Genomic DNA, 24,662 nt, shown 5'->3' with positions numbered 1-24,662 from the left:
TCATGTTCTTTATCATCATAGGCTATTACAAGGTATTGAGTTTAGTTCCCTGTGCTGTACAGTAGGACCCTGTTGTTTATCTACTTTATATACAGCAGTTAGTATCTGCAAATCCTTAACTCTCAGTTTATCCCTCCACCCGATCCTCTTCCCCTCTGATAACCATAAGTTTGTTTTCTATGTCTGTGAGTCTGTGTCTGTTTTGTAATTAAGTTCATTTGTGTCGTTTTTTTAGATTCCACATATAAGTGATATCGTATGGTATTTTTCTTTTCCTTTCTGGCTTACTTCACTTAGTAGGGTTTTTTTAAACTTATCTTGCTCACTTTTCTGAACTAAATATTTTCATACCAAGGTTTGCACTTTGTAAATCCCCATTCTCACAGTATTACCTTGTCCCAGTACCAAAGTCTCTTATTTTCCTGCAGGAGAATTAAGAAGAAATCTATATAATTAACTTAAAAAACTACATGTAAATTCTAATGTAGGCTCTTGAGGTTTTGCATGAAATCTTCTTTTGACTAACAGGTAAAATTTGGATTAACTTCATATGATATTATTAGTATCCTTGTTTTAATTATAGATAAACCTAATGTGGAACTCATCTCTGAGACCTTCAGGTAAATATAAACATCTATAACATGGAAATTCAGACTCTGCAGATCCAATTAAGAATATTACAAAATAAAATTATAACCAAGCTATAACCCAACAGAATCCAATTAAATCTTAAAATCAATACCTAGAAAATGTTAGATTTTATATTTTACAAGCAGTTCCAGAACAAGAAAAGAAACTTTTTCTATAGAAATATTATTTCATAGAAGGACTATTTGGTGGAAAAAGAAAAGTTTTCTTATTCAAACAAGTTTTTAAAATCCCAGATATAAACAAGGTTGGCACAGATTACAGATTCACGGTCGGTAAGGCTGTGACCAACACTCACCCCTCCCCTAAAATGACCAACCTACTTATTTTCTTAGAGCATTTTAAGAACCAGTATTCCTGAGAAATGCCAGTCTAAATTCAAATAAAGAGAATTCAAACTTTTGGAATGTTTGGAGCATCCAAAGGAACTGTAAAAATTAAATACACAGTATCAAAACTGATCACTTCAGCAATTTATTATTATGTCTGTTTCTCTGCTCATTAGTGCTTTGTTGACTATCAAGACACCCAGAAGGAAAAATAAAATTGGATCATTGAGAGAAATATGTGCACAGAATGAGTTGATTTTTAATTATGATGGTCATTTTCTAGGGTTTGGGGTAGATTTGGCAGTACATCAAGTAGTGATTATGTTTTAAATTACTGTTTTTCCTTGAAGAATCTACCCTTGTGACTCAAAACAAGATTCTCTCAGGACTGAACAGTGTGCATTCATTTCAACCTACACTTTGTCAGCCTGTCATAAATCTTCTCTTACTCCAAACCGTTGGGGAGATAATGACTCCATATATTCAGGAAAAGCAAAGTGGCATATCTCTGAATAATTAACATTTTCATTCAGCTTGGGAAATAAAACATTAGATTTGAGGTTTTAGTTCTCTCTCTGATGAATTAAACTGATTATTCAACTCTTCTCCTCAGGTGTGTGTTCTTGGCTGCAAAAAAAGTTCTAAAAATGATAGAGTTTTACCCTTTTGCCCTCATCCGTCATCCACTATGACCCCAGGCTTGGTGTCACTCCCTTCCTTCCCATTTCTTGTACTCATTTAGTCCTTAGCACATGCAACCTCTTATAATTTATTTTTCTTTTAAAGCATACACAGACCTATGGAAGTTGGGGATTAGGTAGAAAGGAAAGAAGTTAAGCTTAGCAAATAAAGAGGCCAAGTTTAAATTTGCCTTTAACTAAATTAACTCTTCTAAGCCTTAATTTCTTCCTTTGTAAAATGAAAGTAGGTTGAAACAGCCAGGATATTTGGGGCTATACATGAGAGGATCCTCTTACTGAATGGCTGAAACATTAAAGAACTGATTATCTCACACAGTACGAAGTCCAGAACCAGAGCTGTTACAGGTTGATTAAATCAGGATCCATTGATGCCATCAGAGACCCAGATGCTTTCCATCTTTTTGCTCTTCTTGTGGTTCCAAGGTGACTGTGCACCCTGAGCATTGCCTCCCTAAGAGATAAGATCCACCGTGTGGCACAGGGAGGGTCCCTGTCTTGTGGCCCTTTGCTTGAGTGAGCTTTCTCCTACCCCATCCAGTAGACTTTCCTTTACACCCCATTGGATGTTGGCCAGAGTTACACCACAGCCTACACAGACCTATGGAAGTTGGGGATTAGGTAGAAAGGAAATTAAGCAATATCATGGGCCATAGAACTACTGTGACTGGCTGCTAAGAATTAAGATTCACCCCCAGGGGACCCTGAAGCATATGAGAATCTAAATAGCATATTCTGTTGGCAAGGAAAAAAAAGGGGCAACCAGCATTCTAATATGTGGGTGAAGGTGTAAAATCCCTGGTAAGAAGAACCTTCTCCTTTATCAGTACTTGCCTCTCCACCTAGATGATGAGGGTAAGAACTATGTCTTGTGTCATTTTTAATCCGAAGCAACCAGTATTTTGCCTCCCACAGATGTTGTGTTTGAGAATGTGAACAGATCCTTCTGTAAGTAAGGCTTTTGATTAAAGTTCTTTTCCCATCTACTTAAACCATCCCATGGTGATTGAATCCATGTTCAAAAGAGTTTTGTGATCTCACTGGGGCAGCAGGCAGGCAGTATGGAAGAGAGAGACCAGATCAAACTTATGCCCTTGAGACAGTCAAGGTGAACAGCACATCCTCTGTATTTTGGATACTTCCGTTAAGTGTAGCTGTTGAATGATGTGACCTGAAAGGCTGACGCAGCATTAAAAACAAGGAGAAATGGTCTCCATCTCCATTTATTGAAGGAGACAGTGCTTACTGAAGAAAGCTACTGACTTAACAAATGTTTCAGGTTCTGGAAACTTCTTACCCTGGAGATCGACGAGAAGACAATAAAAAATGATAAATATAAACATAGGCAATTAATCGTCATACTCTGCAAGATGAGAAACTTCTCAGAAGCCTGCGTTAGTAGAAGGATTGCTATTTTCAATTTTCTGTTCTCTTCCATCCATGGATGCCTTGGGTAACATGAGCCAAAGCTCAAGTGAATGTCGCCCAGCTGCCCAAAACGAATGCAGTCAAGTGAGAAGTTGCAGAGCTATGACTTGGGGCAGTATTCTGAATTAATCTGAGATGGAGCTTCAGTTCCAAAGTTGGCTTGGAATCATGGGCTTGGAATGTACTCTAGAGGGTGTTCACAGCCAGGCAGAGATGATGTCAGATACTAGTTTCAGAAACAACAAGGGTTGAGTGACTCATGACATATCATTAATCCTAACCCACAGCAATCCCTTGGCCCCAGAAGCTGTATTTATTGGATTTAATCAAATGGAAATGTCATGGGTGGTTGGGATGTAATAATGAGAAGTAGGAATTTTAGGGAAGAAAAATAAGCCAGTTTTGAGATTTTAAGCAGAAAAGGAAAGAGTAATGGAGAATACTAATACACATATTTGGAAAAAATCTCCATCCGTGAAGGAAAACACACAGAGAACCTAATGTGCATTCGAAGCAACAGGACAATTATGGATAAATGTGAGTTTTCTGATGGTTTCTTTGGGAGATTTCCATTTTTGATACAGATTATATATTTTAAGAATGAATAAATTTACCTTAGAGGAATTCTTTTGGGCTTAGATGTTGGAAAATAAACACAACACAAACACACACACACACACACACACACACACAGACCCTCCCATTCTTAGTTTTTTTTTTTTCCAGAACCATTTCCATCTCACTAACCCAAACCCATGCCTCATCATGTCTTTCAAAACAGTAACTGATCAACATTCAAAAAGTACATCAAACTCTATTTTTAATTTGAATGATAAAAATGCAAGCAAATCTAAAGAAATGTTTCTGGAAATTTTTGAATCTTTCGTGATAGAACACTCTACTGTGGGTCAGGTATTTATCTACCTTCAATCTATCATTAAACGTTATCTAGCTTATAAATCCATGGCAGCTTCCTTTCTGAAGTGAGTAACACTTAATAAAGTATTAATGAAATTGCACATTATGTATGGTATTGGATATAGTCAGTAACACATTTAAACAATTTCCTGGGTAGTACGCAGAAAATCCGCTCTACTTTTTAATAGCCGTGCTGCTCTCTGCAGGGGCTAGCATTTTTAATGTTAACCTGGTAATTGCTTGAATTCTACATTTCTTTAGCTAAAGCAGTCCTCCCTTAAGCTTGGGAATAACACATAAATGACTGTCTTCTTGCTTTCACTCCTAGTGTCCCCTTTTTCTTAATGCAGCAAAGACCTTTATCATAACCAACTTTGAGGCAATTATGAAAGGCAAATTGATTACCTAGCATAAGGAACTTTCTAGATTATTTTGTCAGCATTTCTACTTTTGCAAACACACTTGTGTGTTTAAAATGCCCTATTTTTCCAGTAAAGAGAAGTGATCATGCAAATGCACTTACTCAGCTTTTCAGTGCATTTACTAGTGCTCTGTAGAACCCAAGAATGTCACCGTTGTGCTGATATTGGATGTTGTGAATTGCTTATAAAAATAAAATTAAGCCAATAGGTTTAATTCCATTTTCTTTGTCCTGTGTTTCTCCACGGGGCAGATCTTGTCCATTTCAAAGTCATTTCGACAGTTTTCATCAACATATCATCTTTTAAATGAGTGATAAAAAAGAATGACGGAGGCTTATAGAGTATAAGTCAGAGAAACTCCTTAATATGGAAAACCAAAAAGTTCCATTTGTGTGTTGATGGTGGGCTTGTCTCAAAAATTATTTACTATTAATCTTTTAAAAAAATTATCAAGAAATTAGTACCTTCTGTTGACTTAAGTGAAATAGAAATAATTTGACTTCCATTCCCACCCTGAAACTTCTCAGGTGCCTTGATTATTATAATTTTCATCCTTTTGCTAGATTATTTCAGTTCTGCTCCTGAAGGTTTTTTATTTTGATGAATTTTATCTATTTTTCTTTTGTTACTTATGCTTTTGGTGTCATACCTACAAAACCATTGCCTAACCCAGGTCACAAAGATTTACCCCTATATTCTCTTCTAAGAGTTTCATAATGTTAACTCTTACAGTTAGGAGCTTGATTGATTTCAAGTTTTGTTTTTTGGGTTTTTTTTCTTGTTGTTGTTTTTTGGATATGAGGTGAGGTAGAGATCCAACTTCATTATTTTCCATATGGTAATCCAGTTGTCTCAGCACCACTTGTTGAAAAGATGATTCTCTCTGCAATGAATTGTCTTGGCACTCTTGTTGTAAGTCAATTGACCATAAATGTGAGGTTTTATCTCTGGACTCTCAGTTCCATTTCATTGATCTATGTGTATAATCTTATAGTACCACACTGTCTTAATTACTGGAGCTTTGTAGTTGCATTTTGAAATTGGGAAGTGTGAGTCTCCCAAACATGTTCTTACTGTTTTAAGACTGTTTTGTCTATTCTGGATCCTTTGAATTTCCATATGAATGATGAGATCAGCTTGTTTGTTCGGGCAAAACAAGCCAGATATGATTTTGATAGGAACTGAACTTGTAAATCATTCTAGGGAGTAGTGGTATGTTAACAATTTCAAGTCTTCTGCTCCATGAACATTGGCTGTCTTTCCATTTATTTAGGTCTTCTTCAATTTTTTAAGAATGTGTTGAAATTATTAGAGTATAAGTTTTATATTTCAGTTGTCAAATTTAAATTTATTTCACTTTTCAAAGAGAATGTTCAGCTTTTCTAAGCATTTCTGCCTTCAATAAACATGACAGAAGATTTGACTTGTATAATAGAAAAGCCTGTCAGAATTAAAAGACAGAGTTTTGACGTTATAATCCTGGTTCCTCCACTTTGGAAACTTAGGCAAATAAAATGCTCTATGCCATTTTCATTGTCTGAAAATAGGTATTTAAAACTAAAGGTAGTTGCACCAGGGGGATTTTTTGTTAAGATTGAATGTAGTAATACATGTAAAGTCCAAAGAAATATAATTGACACATGGTAAGTAGTTAATAAACATGAGGCATTGTTATTGCTATAATGCTGCCCTCTTTCTATTCTCTTTTCCCCAAAAACCACTGCTGGGGGTGGCGGGGCACAATTACACTCGGGATTGTAACACTGCCTTCTGGTATGTTGAGGCAGAAGAGAGACTGAGAACAACTACTTAAGCTCTTGAACTCTTTGTTGTCCCTTTGGAAACACCAGTGTCTTCCTTGCTTTGTGGGGATCTGAGGCTCATTGTGTTGGTGTTTCACAGCTGGCCAGCTGGCTGGAAACTCCTCCGTCGAGATGTATCGTCAAGTGCTCCTGTCTGGTTGTCGCTGTGTAGAGTTGGACTGCTGGAAGGGACGGACTGCAGAAGAGGAGCCAGTCATCACGCATGGGTTCACCATGACCACAGAAATATCCTTCAAGGTAGAGTGAATGAATATTGCTAAGAGAGGACGCTGGGGAGATCTGACCCCCTTTGGGGTAAATCCTGCTAAGGTAGAAAGTTCCAGTGGTCACAATGAAGTCCACAGAGCATTAATCATCTTTACAATTTCAGAGGCTAAAATTTAGCCATTTATCCATGAGCAATTGGCATCGGGTGAATTACTAACCAAAATCTAAGGAATCTGTCTTATTTTAAAAAAATCTATTTATTTGTTTATTTAGCACTCATTCTTTTTATTGCATTTTATCATTGTGAAATAAAACATATATAAAGAATACATACAACCTGTTTGTACAGTTTAACTAATGGATATAAGGTATAGACCCATGTAACTACCACCTAAATCAAGAAGTAGAAAATGACTGGTCCCCAGAAGCACCCCATGTACCTGTTCCCATTAGAATGACCTCCCTACCTCCAGAGATGACCCCTTTTCCGACCGTTACAGTGATTGTGACTTGCTCTTCTTCAGACTTGTGCTAGTTCGTGTGCAGCCCTAAACAATGTAGTTTCACCAATGTTTTAATTGGATATAAATGGATTCATACTGGGGTACGCATCCTTTTATGTTGTGCTTTTTTCACTTCACGTTGTTTGGGAGATTGTATCTCTGGCTTCTTTGCTATGATGATGATAATGATGATGATATTATTTACCATGATTTAATTATTATACAATGTTCCATTGTGTGGAATCTTATATATTGACCATATTTTATAGCCAGCATTGGGCACACTGATACCTATCATTCGAGACTGCTAGGAATACACCGGTGGTCAAAGTCAGGTTCATCGGCTTATGCAACAAGGGAGCACACACGTCATGGGGAACTGTGGTGTGTCAGGAAAAGTGTATGAGAGGGATTTACAGAATTTGGGCTTGTATTAGGTGATTTGAGTGAGTGTTCAAGGAAGCATGTTTTGCTTTAGATTGGGTGCTATCCATAAGCAGAAATACTCTTATGATTGGGTATCTTAATAAACCCTACCTAGGAGGCAAGACTCAAGTGGTAATTGAGAAAGATACATCAGCTGTTCTTATTAGCCAAGAATGAGGGTGTGCTTGGTCATCTCCCTTCTCTCTCTGCCCAAGGCTCCATCCTGCAGCATAAAGGACCTAACATTCATGCATATGGACACGGGAGCCCAAATATCCAAGTCCTGTTCACATACCCTGCAAAGAGCCATCCCAGGAGCTTGGGGTCATTTGGGACAGGGAAATCTGGGTTCCTAGGAAACTAGAGAGTGATCTAGAAAGAGGATATGTGGGCTTTTGGGGGAACATGTTCTCTTGACTGTCAGGTTTCTTACCTCTTTGGAAGGAATCAGAGAAGAAGGGCCAGAGGATAACTCCAGAGCACAGGTTCTAAGGCATGAGCCCCGTTACCTGGGTGACCTGGGTCTCAGGACAGAACTGGCTCTGGCTCGCTGGCTCTTGCCCAAAGCAGCCAAGGAAACAGAGCCCAAGTCTGAGGTAGCTAAGGTGGAGCGGGGACAGGGCCATTGAAAACGGGGAGGTCAGAGTACTGAGACACCAGAAATGTTGCATGAGTTAGATGTTAACACCACCAAAATTGGTGACAACACCTTGGATGAAGAAAAAGTGAGCTACTTGTCAAAGTCTTTGCTGAACTGGGGGGAACTCAATAGATGGCGGGAGTGATGAAGTGCTGGTTAAAGCTGGTTTGGCTGCTTCATGAAAACTGGATTTTCTTTTGCTTTAAGAAAAGACAATTGAAAGATAATGTTTCAGTAGTAGTGTTGGGAGCAAAAAATTTTCAATATCCAGCTTTTAGCCCTGGAGCACTTGGGATGTGATCAAATAAACATCTATCATTTGAGAAGGCAGCAAAAAAGAAGCAGACTTTTCAAGGACAGCCAGGTTTCAGTTTAGACAAATGGATATCCTGATCAAAGGTGCTCTGTTTGACAGCAATACAAATGCGTTCCAAAGTAATATTAGCACCTTAAAATAGATTTAGTATATTGTGAATTTGACTTTTCACGATTTCCTAAATTTAGGCTACAGTACAGTAAGTAATTAGTGAAAATTAGCACCCGTCACTAAATTTTACAACAAAGTTTAATATAGGTTGATCTTAATTCTGATCAAAATCTTTAAAAGTTGTATCCACTCCTGAAATTAAGCACTCTTAAGGCCTTTTGGTTTTCTTCAATGGAAAATCAGTGTGTTTTTACTCCATTTCCATAGTCCCCCACCTTCCTGGCTCCTGCCATTGTCCCTTTTCAGCTATCAAAGATACCGGCTTGGTTGGACTCTTTTTTTAAAAAGTGGAGGACAGACAACCCTGGTGTGCAATGTATGCAACTTGGGCTCATCTGTCTGTCGATGGATGGAGAGGACGCTGGAGGGGGAGATGGCACATCCTGATGGAGCCATTGCTGAGCTAGGGGACCCAGAGCCTTGAGAACCCGCCCGCTGCAAGGAGGGCCACCAGCACCTACCTGCTGTCCCTTACAAGTTCATGCGAGGAACAATTATATTTTCTTAAACATTTATAATCCTCAAGGTTCTTTGTGTTCCTTTGTGTTGGGGAGGACCATTGGGGGAAGGTAAACACCAAGCACATTCTAAGGCATGTTTACTTTATGTGAAGCATTGACTTTTTGGTCTCGGCCATCAAGTCAGCTTAGAGTGACTCTCCCTGTGCACTCGACTGTACAAGTGGTCCTTCAGTCACATCTGTGATCCCAGAGTCAGGGGCTGATCGAACATCTCTTCCCGGGCTCTGGGAGCACGGCTTCTCAGCCACACACACACACACACGCTTGCTGACAGATTTAGAGACTAAAAGACTATATCTAGCCCAGAACACTGCTTCCTCTCTCTGCCTGCTGGAGTTGGGGGTGGGAGAGGGTGGCCGAAAAAGAGCAGGAAATCATCCTGGTGGTTGGTTGGTACAGCGACACTTCCTGCGAACGTGCGCTTGCAGGATAGATCATTCTTGCAGAGACGGGCTGGAGGCAGGCAAGGACGAGCGTGAGGAGTAGAAATGCCAACCTGTTTTGTGGACAAATAGAGCAGGAATTCTCTGCATCAGGACTGGGACTTGAGGTTAGCAAGAAACCTCGCATACGAAGTGTAAGGAGGTGCTTATTTCATTGTGTAAATGCAGAGCGGGCACTGAGGATGAGTGTGTCTTTCAGTTTTGCACTTACACGCCTCGCTTGCCTCACCCAAGTCCCACCCCTGCTCTGCATGACTGTCAGCGCATGTGGTCTGCTTTTCCAGAAACCGCTGTCTACAATGACTTTGTCAGAAAGTCATAAGAAGAGAATTGGGGAACAAGGTCCTCTGTGATCTCTGCCCTCAACCTCATGAGCACTTTCCCCCCTCACTCACTCAGCTGCAGTTCCACTAGCCTCCATGCTGTTCCCTGACCCTGACCGTGACCCTTATCCTGACCGTGCTAGGCAGGTCCCGCTTCACGGCCTTTGCACAGGTCTTCCTCTCTGCCTGAAACACTCTTCCCCCAGATATCTGCATGGCTCACCACTTACCTCCTTGAAGCCTGTCTCCAATGCCACCTTCTCAGTGAGGCTTCCAGTGACCACTCTAATACTGTGTGTGACCAGCCGTCATGCCACACTCCTGATACGCCCACCGCTGCCTCATTCCTTCTGTTTACCAAGTAGGACTTACCACCTTCTACCACCTTGCTTAATTTACTCAATTATTATGTTGCGTCTCCATTGTCTGTCTCCTTCTACCAGCATCTGAGCTCCACAAACACAGGGATCTTTGCTGTATACCCTGAGCACTTTGGAAAGAGCCTGGCATGCAGTAGGTACTGAATAAATTTTTTAAAATGATTTTTCCCACCCCAAACAAATGGACAAATTATACTGTAGCCTTCATTTTTAGTCTTCCCTGCCTCTGTTCATCAGATAAATGCATTTTGTCTTTCTCTGTTTCACATGTGAAATTCCACATATCAGCAGGCAGTGAAAAGATTCTCCCAATGTTTGCCATTTGAGGCTGCCCTATATATTTGGACCTGATCTTCACGGTGTAATGAGATGATGTTCTATAACCACAGTGTGTATTGCAGCAGCAAAATAAACTGATTGCAAGAGTTTGTCATTTTTACATCACATAGTTTATCTGCCCCGAGTCTATGTAATCTAGAAAGCTTCGGTGCAATCTTATGATACACCTCCAGGAGCAAAATTTCCTATTGGCATTTCCCGCCTGTTTATTATAGGGGCCAAAATAAATGGTTGTGTTCTGGGGAAGGGGGCACGTTGTAACTCAGCATCTTTATGGAGGACTTTTTGTGTTGCACTCTGGATTTATTTATCATCTGTCCCATATGTCTGCTCTTCGGTTCCTCTGCCTCATTGTCCGAGTCTTTCCGATGGTCATGACATAGTGATTCGCCACTTGGTCTGCATTCTCTCTGTTCCCACCTAAACTCCTTCCTCCCCTCACTGGATATCCACCTGCCCCGACTGGATATCCACCCCCTCCATCACTACTCCTTTTTCCCCCTCTCAGGCACCTCTTCGTAACCAGCAATTGTCTAAGATGGAAAACTGAGTTATGTGATAAAATATATGATGAAAATATATTGAGTATGTGGTTAAATGGAGCATTTCTGAAAATAAAGCTTCATTCTCTGAGAGGAATCATAATAATTTAGGATGCAATTTAACTGCTACACAAATGCTCCCATAAAATGGATCTCCAAATACACCCTGCTGTTGTCTGTCAAGGATAAAGGATTTCAAGGGCAGTTTTTCCCACTGGAGGTTAGTAATTGAGCCATATGGTTTATAGATTATTGAATCCAGTATTAGAAGTCTATGAAAAACTGATTTTGGCTCAATGAGGAGCAATTGGGCAGTCAAGTGGTTTTATACCCACTGTCCACTAAGGATAGCTTATGTGAAAGGACCAGACGTAAAACCTATGAGGAGTTTGCTCATCCTCAGTGATCATGTGCACCGTGCAAAGAAAATACCCCAAAGGTATGAACAACCAAAAGTCTCCTGAGGGAGCTTCTGGAGTTTTCAGGTGCTCCAGACTCAAGTTATGAGATGAAATTCAGTAAATGGTTTTTTGAAAGTTTCGAAAAGGTATCCTAAGCTGGTGGCTAGAGTTACAGTGGAGATGGACAGAGGCAAGAGGGAGAGGCTGGGAGGAGAGAAAGGAGGACTTCAGATGCAGCGCGGGAGCTGACCGCCAGGGTTAGACGAGCCTCCTCCTTATAAGAAGATGGAGATGATATGGTGCTTACCTCCTAGGGGTGCTCAGTGACCCTACGTAACATACAGACATCACCTAGAATAATGCGTAGCATGCAGTGAGTGCTCAATAAATGTTAGCTACTGACATCATAATTGAAATGTTTAGAGCCACACTTTAGCTTTCTTTCTATAAAGATAATGCTAGTGGTATTATATATGCAAGGATTTATTAAGTCAGCAGGAGGTGGAGGTTGAATGAAGTCATTTGTGAGACTGCCATGGTGGAAGCTGTGGGTGCCACCCAGACACAAGCCCTGGCATCCACTTCACCTCCAGGAAGAGACCAGGAGCACAATCCATGTGGCAAATGAAACACAGCCCAGCCTTGGGAAGAGGCCCAGTGGGAGCTGAGAAGGGTGTAACCGGTGATCTTAGAGGCTTCATTGCAATTGTGAGGTCCTAAATCAAGTGCCCAAGACCAGAAGCACACAGCGTCAGAGGCCGGAAAAAGGGAGAAGAAGGAGACACGAGTCAGGAAGGTCCAGGATCCCCAGGACCCAGTCCAGGACACAGCATTCCTGCTGTGGGAAGAGAGAACCCCACCCAGAGAGTGAGGAAGACAGGTGGGAGCATGAGCTCCCTACAAGCGCCAGAAAAACACAGACATTTCATTGGCCAAAGATAGAGAGACAGGCCCATGGGTTCTCACTCAGCTCCAGGCCTGATTTTCATTGGCCCAAATACTGATGGGGCGTCTGCAACCAGCCTTCTTTATTAAAGGCAGTTGGAGCAGTTTGCAAACAGTCAAAGTTACCGAAGACCAACTATACTATCTTTTACATTTACATTTGAGAGACGTTTTCTAGACCTTGATTGGAAATTTTGGCCGTGCAAGTGTTGAAGTTAATGAGTATGGAATCGACATTCAAATTTCTGTAACAGATTACATTTCCCTTCGGTTACAGTCGAGTTTTAAGATTTGCTTAAGCCAATGATCAGACAAGTCCAGGGGCTGACAACCCATGTTCTTCAGGCCACGTTCAGCCTGTCACTTGCTTCTGTAAATTCAGTTTTGTTGGCACATAGACACATCAGTGTGTTTACATATTATCTGTGGTTGCTTTGGGCTACAAAGTCAGAGTTGAATAGTTGTCACAGAAACCATACAGCCAGCAAAGCCTAAAATACTTACTTACTTTGTGGAAAAACTGTGCTAACTCTTTTTTTTTCAAATCTCTTTTTTTTCAAATTGAAGTATAGTCAGTTACAGTGTGTCAATTTCCAGTGTCCAGCACAATGTCCCAGTCATGCATATACATACATATAGTCATTTTCATATTCTTTTTCATTAAAGGTTATTACAAATTTTTGAATATAGTTCCCTGTGCTATACAAAAAGGACTTGCTTTTTAAATCTGTTTTTATTATATAGTGGCTAACATTTGCAAATCTCAAACTCTCAAATTTATCCCTTCCCACCCCTTTTCCCCAGTAACCATAAGATTGTTCACTATGTCTGTGAGTCTGTTTCTGTTTTGTAGATGAGTTCATTAGTGTCCTCTTTTTTTCTTTTTTTAGATTTAGATTTCTTTTTTTTAGATTTTTTTTAGATTGAAGTGGATGCCAGGGGTTGTGTCTGGGTGGCACCCACAGCTTCCACCAAGGCAGTCTCACAAATGACTAAAAAGAGGACATTAGTGTCCTCTTTTTTTCTTTTTTCAGATATCATATGGTATTTTTCTTTCTCATTCTGGCTTACTTCACTTAGACTGATGATCTCTAGGCCCATCCAAATTGCTGCAAATGGCATTATTTTATTCTTTTTTATGGCTGAGTAATATTTCATTGTATAACTATGCCACAACTTCTTTACCCAGCCATCTGTTGATGGATATTTAGGTTGCTTCCATGTCTTGGCTATTGTAAAATAGTGCTGCTATGAACATTGCGGGGGCATGGATCTTTTCAAATAAGAGTTCCCTCCAGATACATGCCCAGGGATGGGATTGCTGGATCATTGTGCTGACTTCTTAAAGAGTCAATAGAGGAATAAATGGGAACACAACTAGATAAATTGTGTTTCTCTTCTATTAATGATTTTAAGAATTTATTTATTCATTTGTAACTATTTAGTGATCATCTAGAAAGCTCCATAGTACTTCCAACATCTTAGAGACAGAGCAATGGAGAAAACTAAGTACTTGCCCTCGAGAAGTTTACATTCTCTGTGGAGAAATAGTCCAAAATAAACACACAATATGGCAGGTGGAGATATCTCTTTAAGACAACATTGGTTAGCATTGAATGCAAAGAAAGGCTAGAGGTATATGCTCTTTTACAGTAGGATTGTGAGAGAAAGACTGTGGTAAGGTGACATCTGAGCAGAGATCACCACCCCCCCAAATTAAGAAAGTAAGCCTTGCTTTCAGATGACAGTATTCCTGATAGAAGTAACAAAGATGAACAAAGAAATGAAAAAGATGAACAAAGAGATAAAATCATGCTTGGTATATTCGAGGAAAAGCAAGAAGGTCAGGGGACTGTACCAGGGTGAGCACTGGTGAGCAGGAAACAGAGATGCATTGAGTGAGGTGGCAGGTGCCAGATCTGATAAGGAACTTGGATTTCGCTCTGTGAGATGGAAGGCCCTTGAAAGTTGACTCCAAAGAAGTGAAATCATCTGACATGTTTAGGAGCAATCATTCTGGCTGTGGTAGATAACATAGGAGGCAAACACAGAAGCCAGGGAAGCAATTATACGGCTTTATCAGTCCATCTCTGCTAGGTTTTACTGCAAAAACAAGAAACTCCAGAATCTCAGTAGTTTAGAACTGCACAGGCTAATTTCTTGCCCAGGTTAGATGTTGACTGTTGCTGTGATGAAAATTGTCTGCAATCCATAGACAAAGAGGAGCCTCAGTCTGTGATATCACTGGGCTCATGGCAGAGGGGAGGGAGACATGGGAGAACCCCAAGATGACTTTCAAAGACTCTGCTCAACAGCAGTGCCACACGTCATTTTCACACACATTTCACTGACCAAAACAGAACACGGGGTCATGCCTCTTGTCAACAGATCTCACAGGAAGGGACAGTGAATATGTGGGATTGATGACAAAATCTATCACAGCAGTTATTGCAAAGGCTTTGTGTCAGGATGACAGAGATGGAAGGGCTGATACGTGGTTATACTCTGAATACGTTTCAGACTGGATTGGGGATGAATTGAAAGATATAAGAGAAAGAGGAGTCAAGAATGGCTCTCATGTTTTGAGTGTAGCTGATAAAACAGGGCCAAATTTAGGAAATAAGCAACATCTAGCCCCCTTTTTTTCACATTTATCAGCCACTTCCTTTATGATAGCTATTCCCAGTTCTTTTGAGGCTGGATCTTAGATGCTGAAGGTCATTAGCTGCATGTGAGTTACGGCAGTGGTTAAGAGCATAAATTCTAGAGTCTAACAAACTTTCCTGGAGTTTCTTGGACTCTCCTGGCTGTGACCTTGGGAAAATTGGTTAATATTTCTAAGCCTCTCTTTTTATAATCTGTAAGGTGGCCGATAACATTTTGCTTAAGGAATGTTTTTAGCACGAAATAAGATATGTGTCTGGAAGGTAATAAATGCTCGTTTAATGTCATCTATTGTTTGTATTAGTTGAATTTCAGGTGAATGGGGCGGGGGGGAGGCACCAGCAAGGTGAGTAACCTTAGTTGATTTGAGACTATTATGTCCATCAGGAGCTGGTCCTTTACCTGCTCTCGCTGCATCCTTGCAAGAGGCTTGTGGAATAAGGCTTATCACTCCCACTTTACAAGCCAGCAAGCCCATGAACAGAGGCACTAATGATTCTTCCCAAGGTCACACAGCTTGGAAGGCTAAGAAGTAGTCAAACGCAAGCCTATTGAATCTGAAGCCTAGGCTCAAATATATTACATAAAGCATTTAAAAATCTGGGTGTTGCTTGCTATTTATAGTGCACTTGTCTTGATGGTTATCAACTATCATAGAAGTTAAACTGATTATGTACGAAAAGCAATCTTTGAATTCACTTTTAAGAAACAGTGAGTGATGCTTTTGCTCCATGCAGGCAAATCCTTCTTAGAGGATATATGCAAATGTGGTACAGAATTAGAAAGTCTTATTTATACTGTGGGGCCAGGGAAATAGCTTTCTGGTGTGGATATAAAGGAAGCTATGAATTGTTTAAGGGAGGTAGAGAAGATAGTGGGAAAGGCTCAGGCATAAAGAATGAGAGTGGAAATTCCTACTTGGAAGGAGAAAATGCACAGAATAAATGCAACTTAAAAAAAAAAGCATATGAAACCACAGTAGTATTGATGGTGATCTAATTAAAATAAATGAGATCGTATTTTAATACCAGTTCAATAAGAAAAGCATTTTGAAAACATAATGACCAAAGCTGGTGAATATGCATTGAAATCTGATCCTTCATAGTTTTCTCTAGGCAATCTAAGATGAAAAGTAATTTGGAGACACACAGGAGACTGTAAAAAATATTCCTATTCTTCAATTTAATAATTCCCCTTTCTGAAAATTCATTCCTTGAAAATAATTCAAAATTATTAGTGAAAAAAAAATGAAGAGATCTTTTGTAGAACTCCTTGAATGATAGCCCTTCAAATATGTCTGTCCAACAACTGGGTAGTGGTTAAATCAGTGATGGTACTGCTTCTCCCTAGATTTTCATACAGATATTAAAGCTATGACATAGACTTTTTTTTTTAAATACAGATTGAGGAATGAAGTACTGATACGGGTTACAGCATGGATGAACCCTAAATGAATGCTCAGTGAAAGATCCCAGACGTAAAAGGCCACATATTGGATGATTCCATTTATTTGAAATGTTTGGAGTAGGCAAATCTATGGAGACATACAGTAGATTGCAGTGCCGAGGTCTGAGTGTGTGGGGTGGGGATGGGGGAATGGGGAGTGACTGCTAATGGGTGCATGAATTTTTGGGGGGCGGAGAGGATAATAAAAATGTCCTAACTTAGACTGGGGTGATGGTTGCACAACCCTGTGAATATTAAAAACCATTTAGTTGCATACTTTAAATGCGTGAATTATATCTCCTAATGATGCTAGAAAAACACAAAGAGTATTTACTGTAATTAAAACTAAGTTATACAAATACATGAAAAACAAACTATGAATAAATATAACCAAATGCCAACAGTGCTTTGATTGCCAGGGTGACTTGATGGGTGAAAATGTGTGCCTTCTCTTCTTGTCCAAAATTTTTATAATGTGATTAGATTTCTTTTATTATTAAAAAAAAAAAAGTAGATATCATTAGCAAATAGAAGAACCATTCTCCTTCACAGTGATGGCTCCCTCTCTGTCCAAGTCCACTTTTCTTCCCTTTTCCTTGTTAAGTCAAAGTGAAGAAAATTTAAAGCCCAGAAGCGCGCACAACACCCTGTAGCCAGTTAGACCATTTGATGCAATTCTAAGAATGAAAAAGACATCCATATTCATGGATATAGCCCCAAAGGAAAAAAAATACACATAAAAATTCTGGCAAATTGAATATACATGTTCTCATTTTTCAGGAAGTAATAGAAGCGATTGCAGAGTGTGCATTTAAGACGTCACCCTTCCCAATTCTGCTTTCATTTGAGAACCACGTGGATTCGTAAGTATCCAACACATCCAAAAGGGCGTGTTTTCCCCCAATACGGCATGTCTAGTCATTGTTCATCAGATTTAAGATTATTTGACACTATTCATAATGTTCCTCAATTATACATTAAGTGGCGTGTTTTCATAGTCTGTGATGGAATTCATTCATTTAAATCTCATTAACATTAGAATGATCCGTTGGACTCCTGGCATCTATTTTCATGCCATAGTAGGACTTTAAATTAAGGACTCCTCTTTTTACAATGCAGTGAAGCACATTTCCTTGTATAACACGTGCCTCTATTTCAGTGGGCCGCTTTTATAATCCTCCTTCGTTAGCTCCTTTCATGGCTTGCAAATTTATCGTCAGTTTTGCCACCACGCTAACATGGCCAGTTCTGTACCCGTTGGAGCTGGTGGAGGGAAAATTACCAATTCTGTTCTGCCACTTTGCACTTACACAGAGCTCACACCACCAGATTCTCCCTCCTTCCTGTTTTCATGGGTTTCCCCTGTTGGTTAATATTTGGCCTGTTTCAAAATAGCCTTCACTTTTTTGCTGAGCTCCACAAAGAAGGAGGGAATTTTGACTTAACTCATAGTCATTTTATGACAAAGGACCAGAGAGTAAGACATGTTTATATCGGATGCGTGGATATTAGTTTATCACAAAGTTACTCAATTTAAAGATCCTTCAAATGAAAGAGTCTCATTTTTATTGCATAAGAATTCAAGAAACTAAAATTCTAGTGCATGGAATTAATGTCTGAAGACTAGGTATTGTGACCATCACTGCTCAGAAGTGCCTTCGTGAAGCCCTCTTCCATTTCAAAGACCTAAGTCCATTTTCTCAACGAAAAGCCAACAACCCTTGTCCTAATTTGGCTCACAAGTTCCTGAGTTCTTTTAATCCTCCTTCCTATCAAAAGTCTTTCCCAGGTCACTGATTCCCTTTGTCCAATTAATTTGCAACACATGCTTCAATTCACTAATTCTTAAAGAATTCACTAAACCTTAAAGAACCAGTTTGGTCGGGACCAAATTTCAGCTTGAATTACTTTGAAGTAGGTAAAGGTGATCATCGGTTAATGCAAACATGGAGAGGGAACGTTATTTTGAAATAAGCAAGTTAGAGTTATCCGTATTTGTAGTTTGCCCTCAGGAAATCTATATTACATTTACCAGCTCATGAGTCTGTTTCATTAGGAGACAATCATCCAGTGAATAATGCAATCATCTGGCGCGTGGTTTTTCTAGCACTTCCAAGGGCCAGCTGAAGAGAAGAGAATTTATTCTGCTCCATTGCTATTTCTCTTCTACCTAAAGGGAGCAACACCCCCTTTAGTCGCTGCATTTTTCCTCGCTTGCTGTGACAGCTCTGGTTTGCACAGGACTTTCCTCATCTCGGACTGTCCATCTGTAACTGGCCCCTAATAATGCTTTTAGCACCTCTTTTTCAGGCACTATAGTTCCTAGACTGGTTGATGTGTTATTTCCTTTTTGGAGCAATATCTCCAAATCTAGCACATTTACTTTCTTTGAGAAATGTCTCTTTATCAGTTAGACAAAGTGAAAAGTTCTGGTTCCATTCTTGATTGTCACACCTGCTACATTAAATTCTCTCGTAAGGTAGCCGGAGAGGTTATCGACCACCAGAAACATGGTAACAGCTAATATTTATTGAGTGTATATTATGTGCAGAGCAACGTCCCAAGTGGAAGCTCATGTAACCCATACCACTAACGCAGGTACTCCTAAGAATAAATATTGTTATGATTATCTTTGTTTTCATAAATGATGAAACTGAATCCTAAAGAGGGTGAGTAACCTGCCCCAGGCCATGCTGCTAAAATGTGACAGAGCGAGGATTCAGATCTAGCTCTTGTGGCTTCAAAACTCACCTGTTTAACCAACACCACCCCCCACACCTAAGCAAAAGCAGCATGAGCCATCAGATCAGCAGGCGAGGACCACTGGAGCATCCCACAAGGCGACTGCCTGCAGATCTTCCCATTTCGGCAGCTTGTGCCTCTTAACCACAGGATTTTTTTTTTTTTGTCTTCAACACCAATCATACAGAGAACCAAACTGGGCATGAAACCTCAATCCACACTGTACACAAAATCAAAAAAGGTCGTACCATAATCCAGCCCTTTCTGGTTTTAAAAAATGAGAAATTTAGCTATTAAAAGTTCATTAATAATGCATGAATAACTGAAGAAAACAGGAAAACAGCCTTCCCAGGGTGCCATGATATTTATCCCAAACCTTTGAGATAATCAGATGGTAGTGAAATAATAAGATGCTGAATTCCATCGTGGGAGGAAGTTTTCGGCTTCATCTTTTCATTGTCCTTGCACTTCACATACAAAGTCATTCAGCTACGGTTCTTTCCTGGGTGGACAGTCACACACCCAAAGAAAACCTACAGGCTTTCCCTTTGCTGGTAGAACCATATGCTTGACATGTGGGAAGGTCCCACCTCATGGCTGAACCAGTAACAGACATCATTCATCAGTTACAGTTCTCTTTCCCCTGAACTAAATAAATAGAACCTCAGAATCCTTCTCAACACAATGACACAGGGACACATACCCCTAAACACATCTGAAACATGTTTGCCACCTCCCCCAACAGTTTTGGTTTCCCCATTCTGTGCTGCATATCCAAAATACCAGATTCAGACCCCTGGTCCCAGCTGACTTGAGCCACAGTCCCGAAACAAACTCACACAGGAAGGAAGGCAGCCACTGAATTTTCTGGTTTTTATCTCCAAATATTTGCAACCACCCATCAATGGACAACAGAGGGGAGATCTGCCATGACCCTTCTCCACCTGCTACATCAGATCCCATAAAATGCAGATTCCTGAGCTTCACCCCTGTACCTGAATTTCAATTTCTAAAAATGAGACTTTGAAATTTAAAAAAAAAAAAAAAAAGTCCCAGTTAACAGATGGGCCACCTAACTTGTGAACTAGCGTTTTCATTACAGGAATTCTACACTGAATTCAAATGAAGGGACCACTAGCTCTGGTTCAGCCGCCGAGAATGTGAGATTTTGGAGAAGGCCCTTCATTTTCAGGAGTCAAAGGCCCTCCTCTGTGGAGAGGGAGGTTGGTTTAGTTCAGCTTGGAGGGTGGGGCATGTTCTTTGGTCAGAAAACTGACCCCTCTGCCAGGTGTTTTCCTGTGTCCAGGTGTGTCTGCTCTGGCCCAAAGCTCAAAATGCATCTGTGAATATCTTCCTCTAACTCCATCTCTGTGGGAGTCCATGTTGATGCTCTCAGTGCTTCAGGATTTTTTTCTCTCTCTCATCACAAATGTCAAGACTTGTTTCTGCAATTCTGACCCGCAATTAAAGTTGCTTTATTTTCCTCCGACTTTTTCTGCTCAGTTTGCTCTCTGCTCGGACCCGTTCCCGGTCAGGTGGGCACATGTGTTTGCGGAGAGCGCGAAGGGCCTGATCCCCAACAGCGCGTTTTCCTTTCCTCCTGGACTCCTGCCTCTTGTTTTCTCTGTCTCAGTGGGTGTCGAAGCAGGGTTTTGGAAGTCTAGGTCACACGCAGACCCTGGGTCTTCAAAGCAAGACTGAGCCATCGACTAGGAGGAACTGCATCGTTGCGGGGCTTGTTAGAAATGCAGCGTCTCGGTCCCCACCCCAGACTCTGCCTTGGAATTGTCATTTTCTTGAGACCCCGGGGTGATTTGAGGAAGTGTCAGAGCACAGCCCTAAACACCGTGGTCCATGAACCAACCACCTGCCTCAGAATTACCTGAGGCTTGTTACAAATGCAGGTTCCAGGGCTCCACTCCCAGCTCGGTGAATGGGGGGCTGGGGCAGGGCCCTGCCACCTGCAGCATTAACAGCCCAGGGCCTGATGTGGGGACTGCCTGACAGAGGGCTCTGCCTGTCACCTGCTTAGGGACACCTGGCTTATCACCCCAAAATCCCTCTACTGGTGGGAACGTGGCTCCACTAGAAATTCTGAAAGCGGAGTATTAGGGCAAACCCCTTCCTTTTCACTCCAAAGCAACCTGGGGCCCTCGAGTTCCAACACTTAAGAAAAATTCATCTGCTTAGTAAGTAACTGATGACTGAGTTAATCCACCACAGTGGTTCTCAAACTTGAGTGTGAATCAATCTCCAGAGGGCTTCCTAAGACCCCTGAGCCCCGCCCGCTTGCCCAGCGATTCTGACTCAGTATCTGCCTGCCTTCCCAGGAGGCCTGGAATCTGCATTTCTAACCAGCCCCAGGCACTGCAGATGCTGCCGATCTGTGGACCACACTCAGAAGAGCGAAGCTCTGTGGCATAGCATGATTCTGTGAGAGTGATGTGGCCGGTTTGGACAATTTCTTTTGCGCAACCTGGAAAGTGTAGGTCCAGCACAAATGGACTTGTCTCAGCTGCAAACACAGAGTCCGCTGGCCTGGTGGAGCCCCCGGGGGGCCAGCTGTCTTTTGAGTGAGGGTCTCTGAACTGTGGGTGCCCAGGGCTGCTTTGCCAAATCAGCCATGTTTCTGCTCGCTCCCCAACTGTAATACGTTCTCCTTAAACAGCCACCTCCAGGGCTTTCCAGGATCTGTTCTCTGATGTGCGGGTGGCCCATCCTTTCTCAGTCCCACTGCTGAGGAAGCTGCAGGATATTCTGAGGGTTGCATGAGCCACACAGTAAAATCTCTTTCAGGTCAAGAGAGGCGTGATGAGAAGGTGGGAGTTTGTTACGTACGTAGGGCTTGGCAAGTTCTGTGAACCTCTCCTTTGCCTCTCCCTGCAGTTTCAAGAAAACAGTGGCCTTGGGCTCCTATTTGAAGCCCAGAGAACTCATCTGACCCACAAAATATATGCTTTAAAAGGAGATATAGAGAGTGCTTTTCCCTGTGGACCATCGCAATCTGACTTGAACCCCAAAAGCATCCCCTCTTCCTGGAAAAAAAAAAAAAAAAAAAAAAACAGTCCGTGATCCAGGCTGAACAGTCGTGGAAGAAGGAAGGAAAATAAGAACCACATTGAATAGCTGATTTTAAATGTAGTAAAGAAGGGTTTTTATCATTTACTTATTCTTACTACAGCCCCAGTTCTGCTGAAATGTACTAACACAGCAGCACACAGAGACAACTACTGGAAATCAGGTCCGACAGCCTGTAGATCAAAATCACGGCCCATAAAACCCGATGGAATTAGGTACCTTTATAATGATATTTAACATCCTGCAGAGCAGAATGAGAATTGCTTTTGGAAAAGGTCAGGGAAGCAGGAGTATTGAAAGACTATGGACGTTTCCTCGCATCCACCGTGTCAACACGTGCGCGGGCCCTGCCGTCTGGTCTGGCTGGTGGAGGCTGCCTTGTCACGCTGGGATCATCTTACATTTCAAAGGCATTGGCATCTATTACTTCATCTCCTCAGCATCCTCTGCCCCTTTCCAAGAACAGTAATTTTCCTCCTCGTTTTATAGATCCTGAGCAGTTGAGAGCCTGGTGGGTGGCTCAACAAACCCAGCCACTCCAGCCTTTTCCCTGGTACCTCATCAGGCTGACACCACCCTTGCTTCCCTCTTGGGCACAAAAGGGCTGCAGGCGCCCCTCCCCAAGGAGCCTGCTTCCCTTGCCTTTCTTCCAGGACCCCCTCCCAAGTGGACACACTTCTGCCTGTCAGCCTTTTTTCTTGTACATTTTGAGATCTCTCTCTCTCTCTCTCTGTCCCTCCTTTCCCTCACCTCCTTGTAAACACTTTTTGGCAGTGCACCTCTGTCAGTTAGACAGATTTCACCAAAGAATTCACATAGAGTCATGAATGAGTTCCACCCCCAAGTATTTGGCATTTGACTTCGAATCTGGAAATTAAACAGGAAGAACTGAGTCATTAACTCTGGAACATTCAAGAATCCAGTGACAAGCAGGTGACCTGCTGTCCCCTCCATCTGTGCCCATGCAGGTGGCTTTGGGAAGAGCCTCCACGGTCCACCTGTGTGTGGGGTATTCACGTCCACATGCGTCAGAATTGTGAACAGGGATTTACAGTGATAAAAGCAATTCTAAAGGCTAGGAGGAGGAAGCGACGTGTCTGTAACTGATGACAGGAAGTAATGATGGCTTCTGTGACTGAGCCCCCTTGCTTGCTTTCTTTCCTCTCCCGTTCCCCAGCCCAAAGCAGCAGGCCAAGATGGCGGAGTATTGCCGACTGATCTTCGGGGATGCCCTTCTCATGGAACCACTGGAAAAGTACCCAGTAAGCAGCTTTGATGTTCATCCTGAAGGAACCTACACTTTCCGTGTGATTCGGTTAAGGGGAGACTTCCTTACATCCTTTCCATGTTTATGTTTGGCATAGGAGCCGTGTGATTGGCAGTGAGCCCTCTGACCAGGGGATGCCAGCGGGGTTCCCCTCAAGGAGGGGAGATGTGTGTCTGTCCTCTTGCTCTACCCACAGTCTTCTCCCTCCCTCACTGCCCGACCTGAGCTGGTCAGGGCCACAGAATTCCTGCCATCATAATCGGCCCACAGAGGGGTTCCCAGGGGATAGGCTCAGATCACCTCCCAGGGAACCTCATCACGCCCCCTTCGAAAGAAATGGGTCAGCAAAATGGGACACTGCAGGTGGCGCGATGACATTCCGCCCTGTCCCTGCTGGCCACCCCTCGCTTTCCTCGCACATGCCCAGCAGAACCTGGGCCTCCGACTGCCAGGGTAACATCCCTGCCTTGGGAAGGAAAGTAGCAGAAATATCCTAAAGTAGCCTCTTCCCTCTTCAGCCCTTTTCCACAGTCTTCACACATTCGTACCTGATTTCACACCAGCTCCCGCTGGTTGCAAGTGAAGAATAGAGGACCAGCCCACAGGGGTTCATAGACTTTCTAAAAATAACCCGCCTTGGGATTTGCACACAGACTCTCTGATACAGCATCTAATAACTCTCTCGTGGGAAATTGATTTTCCCATTAGATGCACAAGCTGGACACGCTAGAAAGAAGCCTTGCAAATAGCTTGCATCTCAGGGTGGTGAGGAAATCTGAAGCTACCCCGTCCATTTCTGCTGATGCCAAGATGATATGCAGCTTAACCGGTTCGTGCCGGGATGCGGATTTTGCTGTTTTTAAACTGCATCTGAAAAGTTGATTCTACAGGCTTGCCTGGACGCTCCTGCCTGTCTTCCCCATCCATCTTCCTGGCAGATGCCGCACTTTAACTGGCTTTCCTCCTTTGAAAAATCCAGGTCAAGGCTTTCTTATCTGTCTTATAGCAAGATGGTTGGATTTATAGGGTCCATCAGAAAACT

General features: G+C 41.8%; 1 protein-coding gene across 9 annotated transcripts in view; it reads left to right on the top strand.

Annotated features, from left to right (window-relative positions):
• PLCB1 (phospholipase C beta 1) overlaps positions 1-24,662 on the top strand; it is a 648,142-nt gene that overhangs the window by 470,420 nt on the left and 153,060 nt on the right. For all 9 annotated transcript variants that reach the window (XR_012500533.1, XM_074346936.1, XM_074346933.1 and 6 more), the window contains 3 exons: positions 6,346-6,503; positions 17,314-17,396; positions 23,531-23,615. Coding sequence is in view for 8 of the 9 variants with exons in the window: in XM_074346936.1 (XP_074203037.1) it covers positions 6,346-6,503; positions 17,314-17,396; positions 23,531-23,615 (326 nt within the window). In the remaining variant the exon portion in view is untranslated. The remainder of the gene's footprint in view (positions 1-6,345; positions 6,504-17,313; positions 17,397-23,530; positions 23,616-24,662) is intronic.

The sequence above is a fragment of the Camelus bactrianus genome, chromosome 19 (genome assembly GCF_048773025.1).
Source record: "Camelus bactrianus isolate YW-2024 breed Bactrian camel chromosome 19, ASM4877302v1, whole genome shotgun sequence".
In the NCBI taxonomy this organism is placed as follows: Eukaryota; Metazoa; Chordata; class Mammalia; order Artiodactyla; family Camelidae; genus Camelus; species Camelus bactrianus.
The sequence above is the reverse complement of the archived record's forward strand: the minus strand, read 5'-3'. Positions and strand labels throughout refer to the sequence as shown.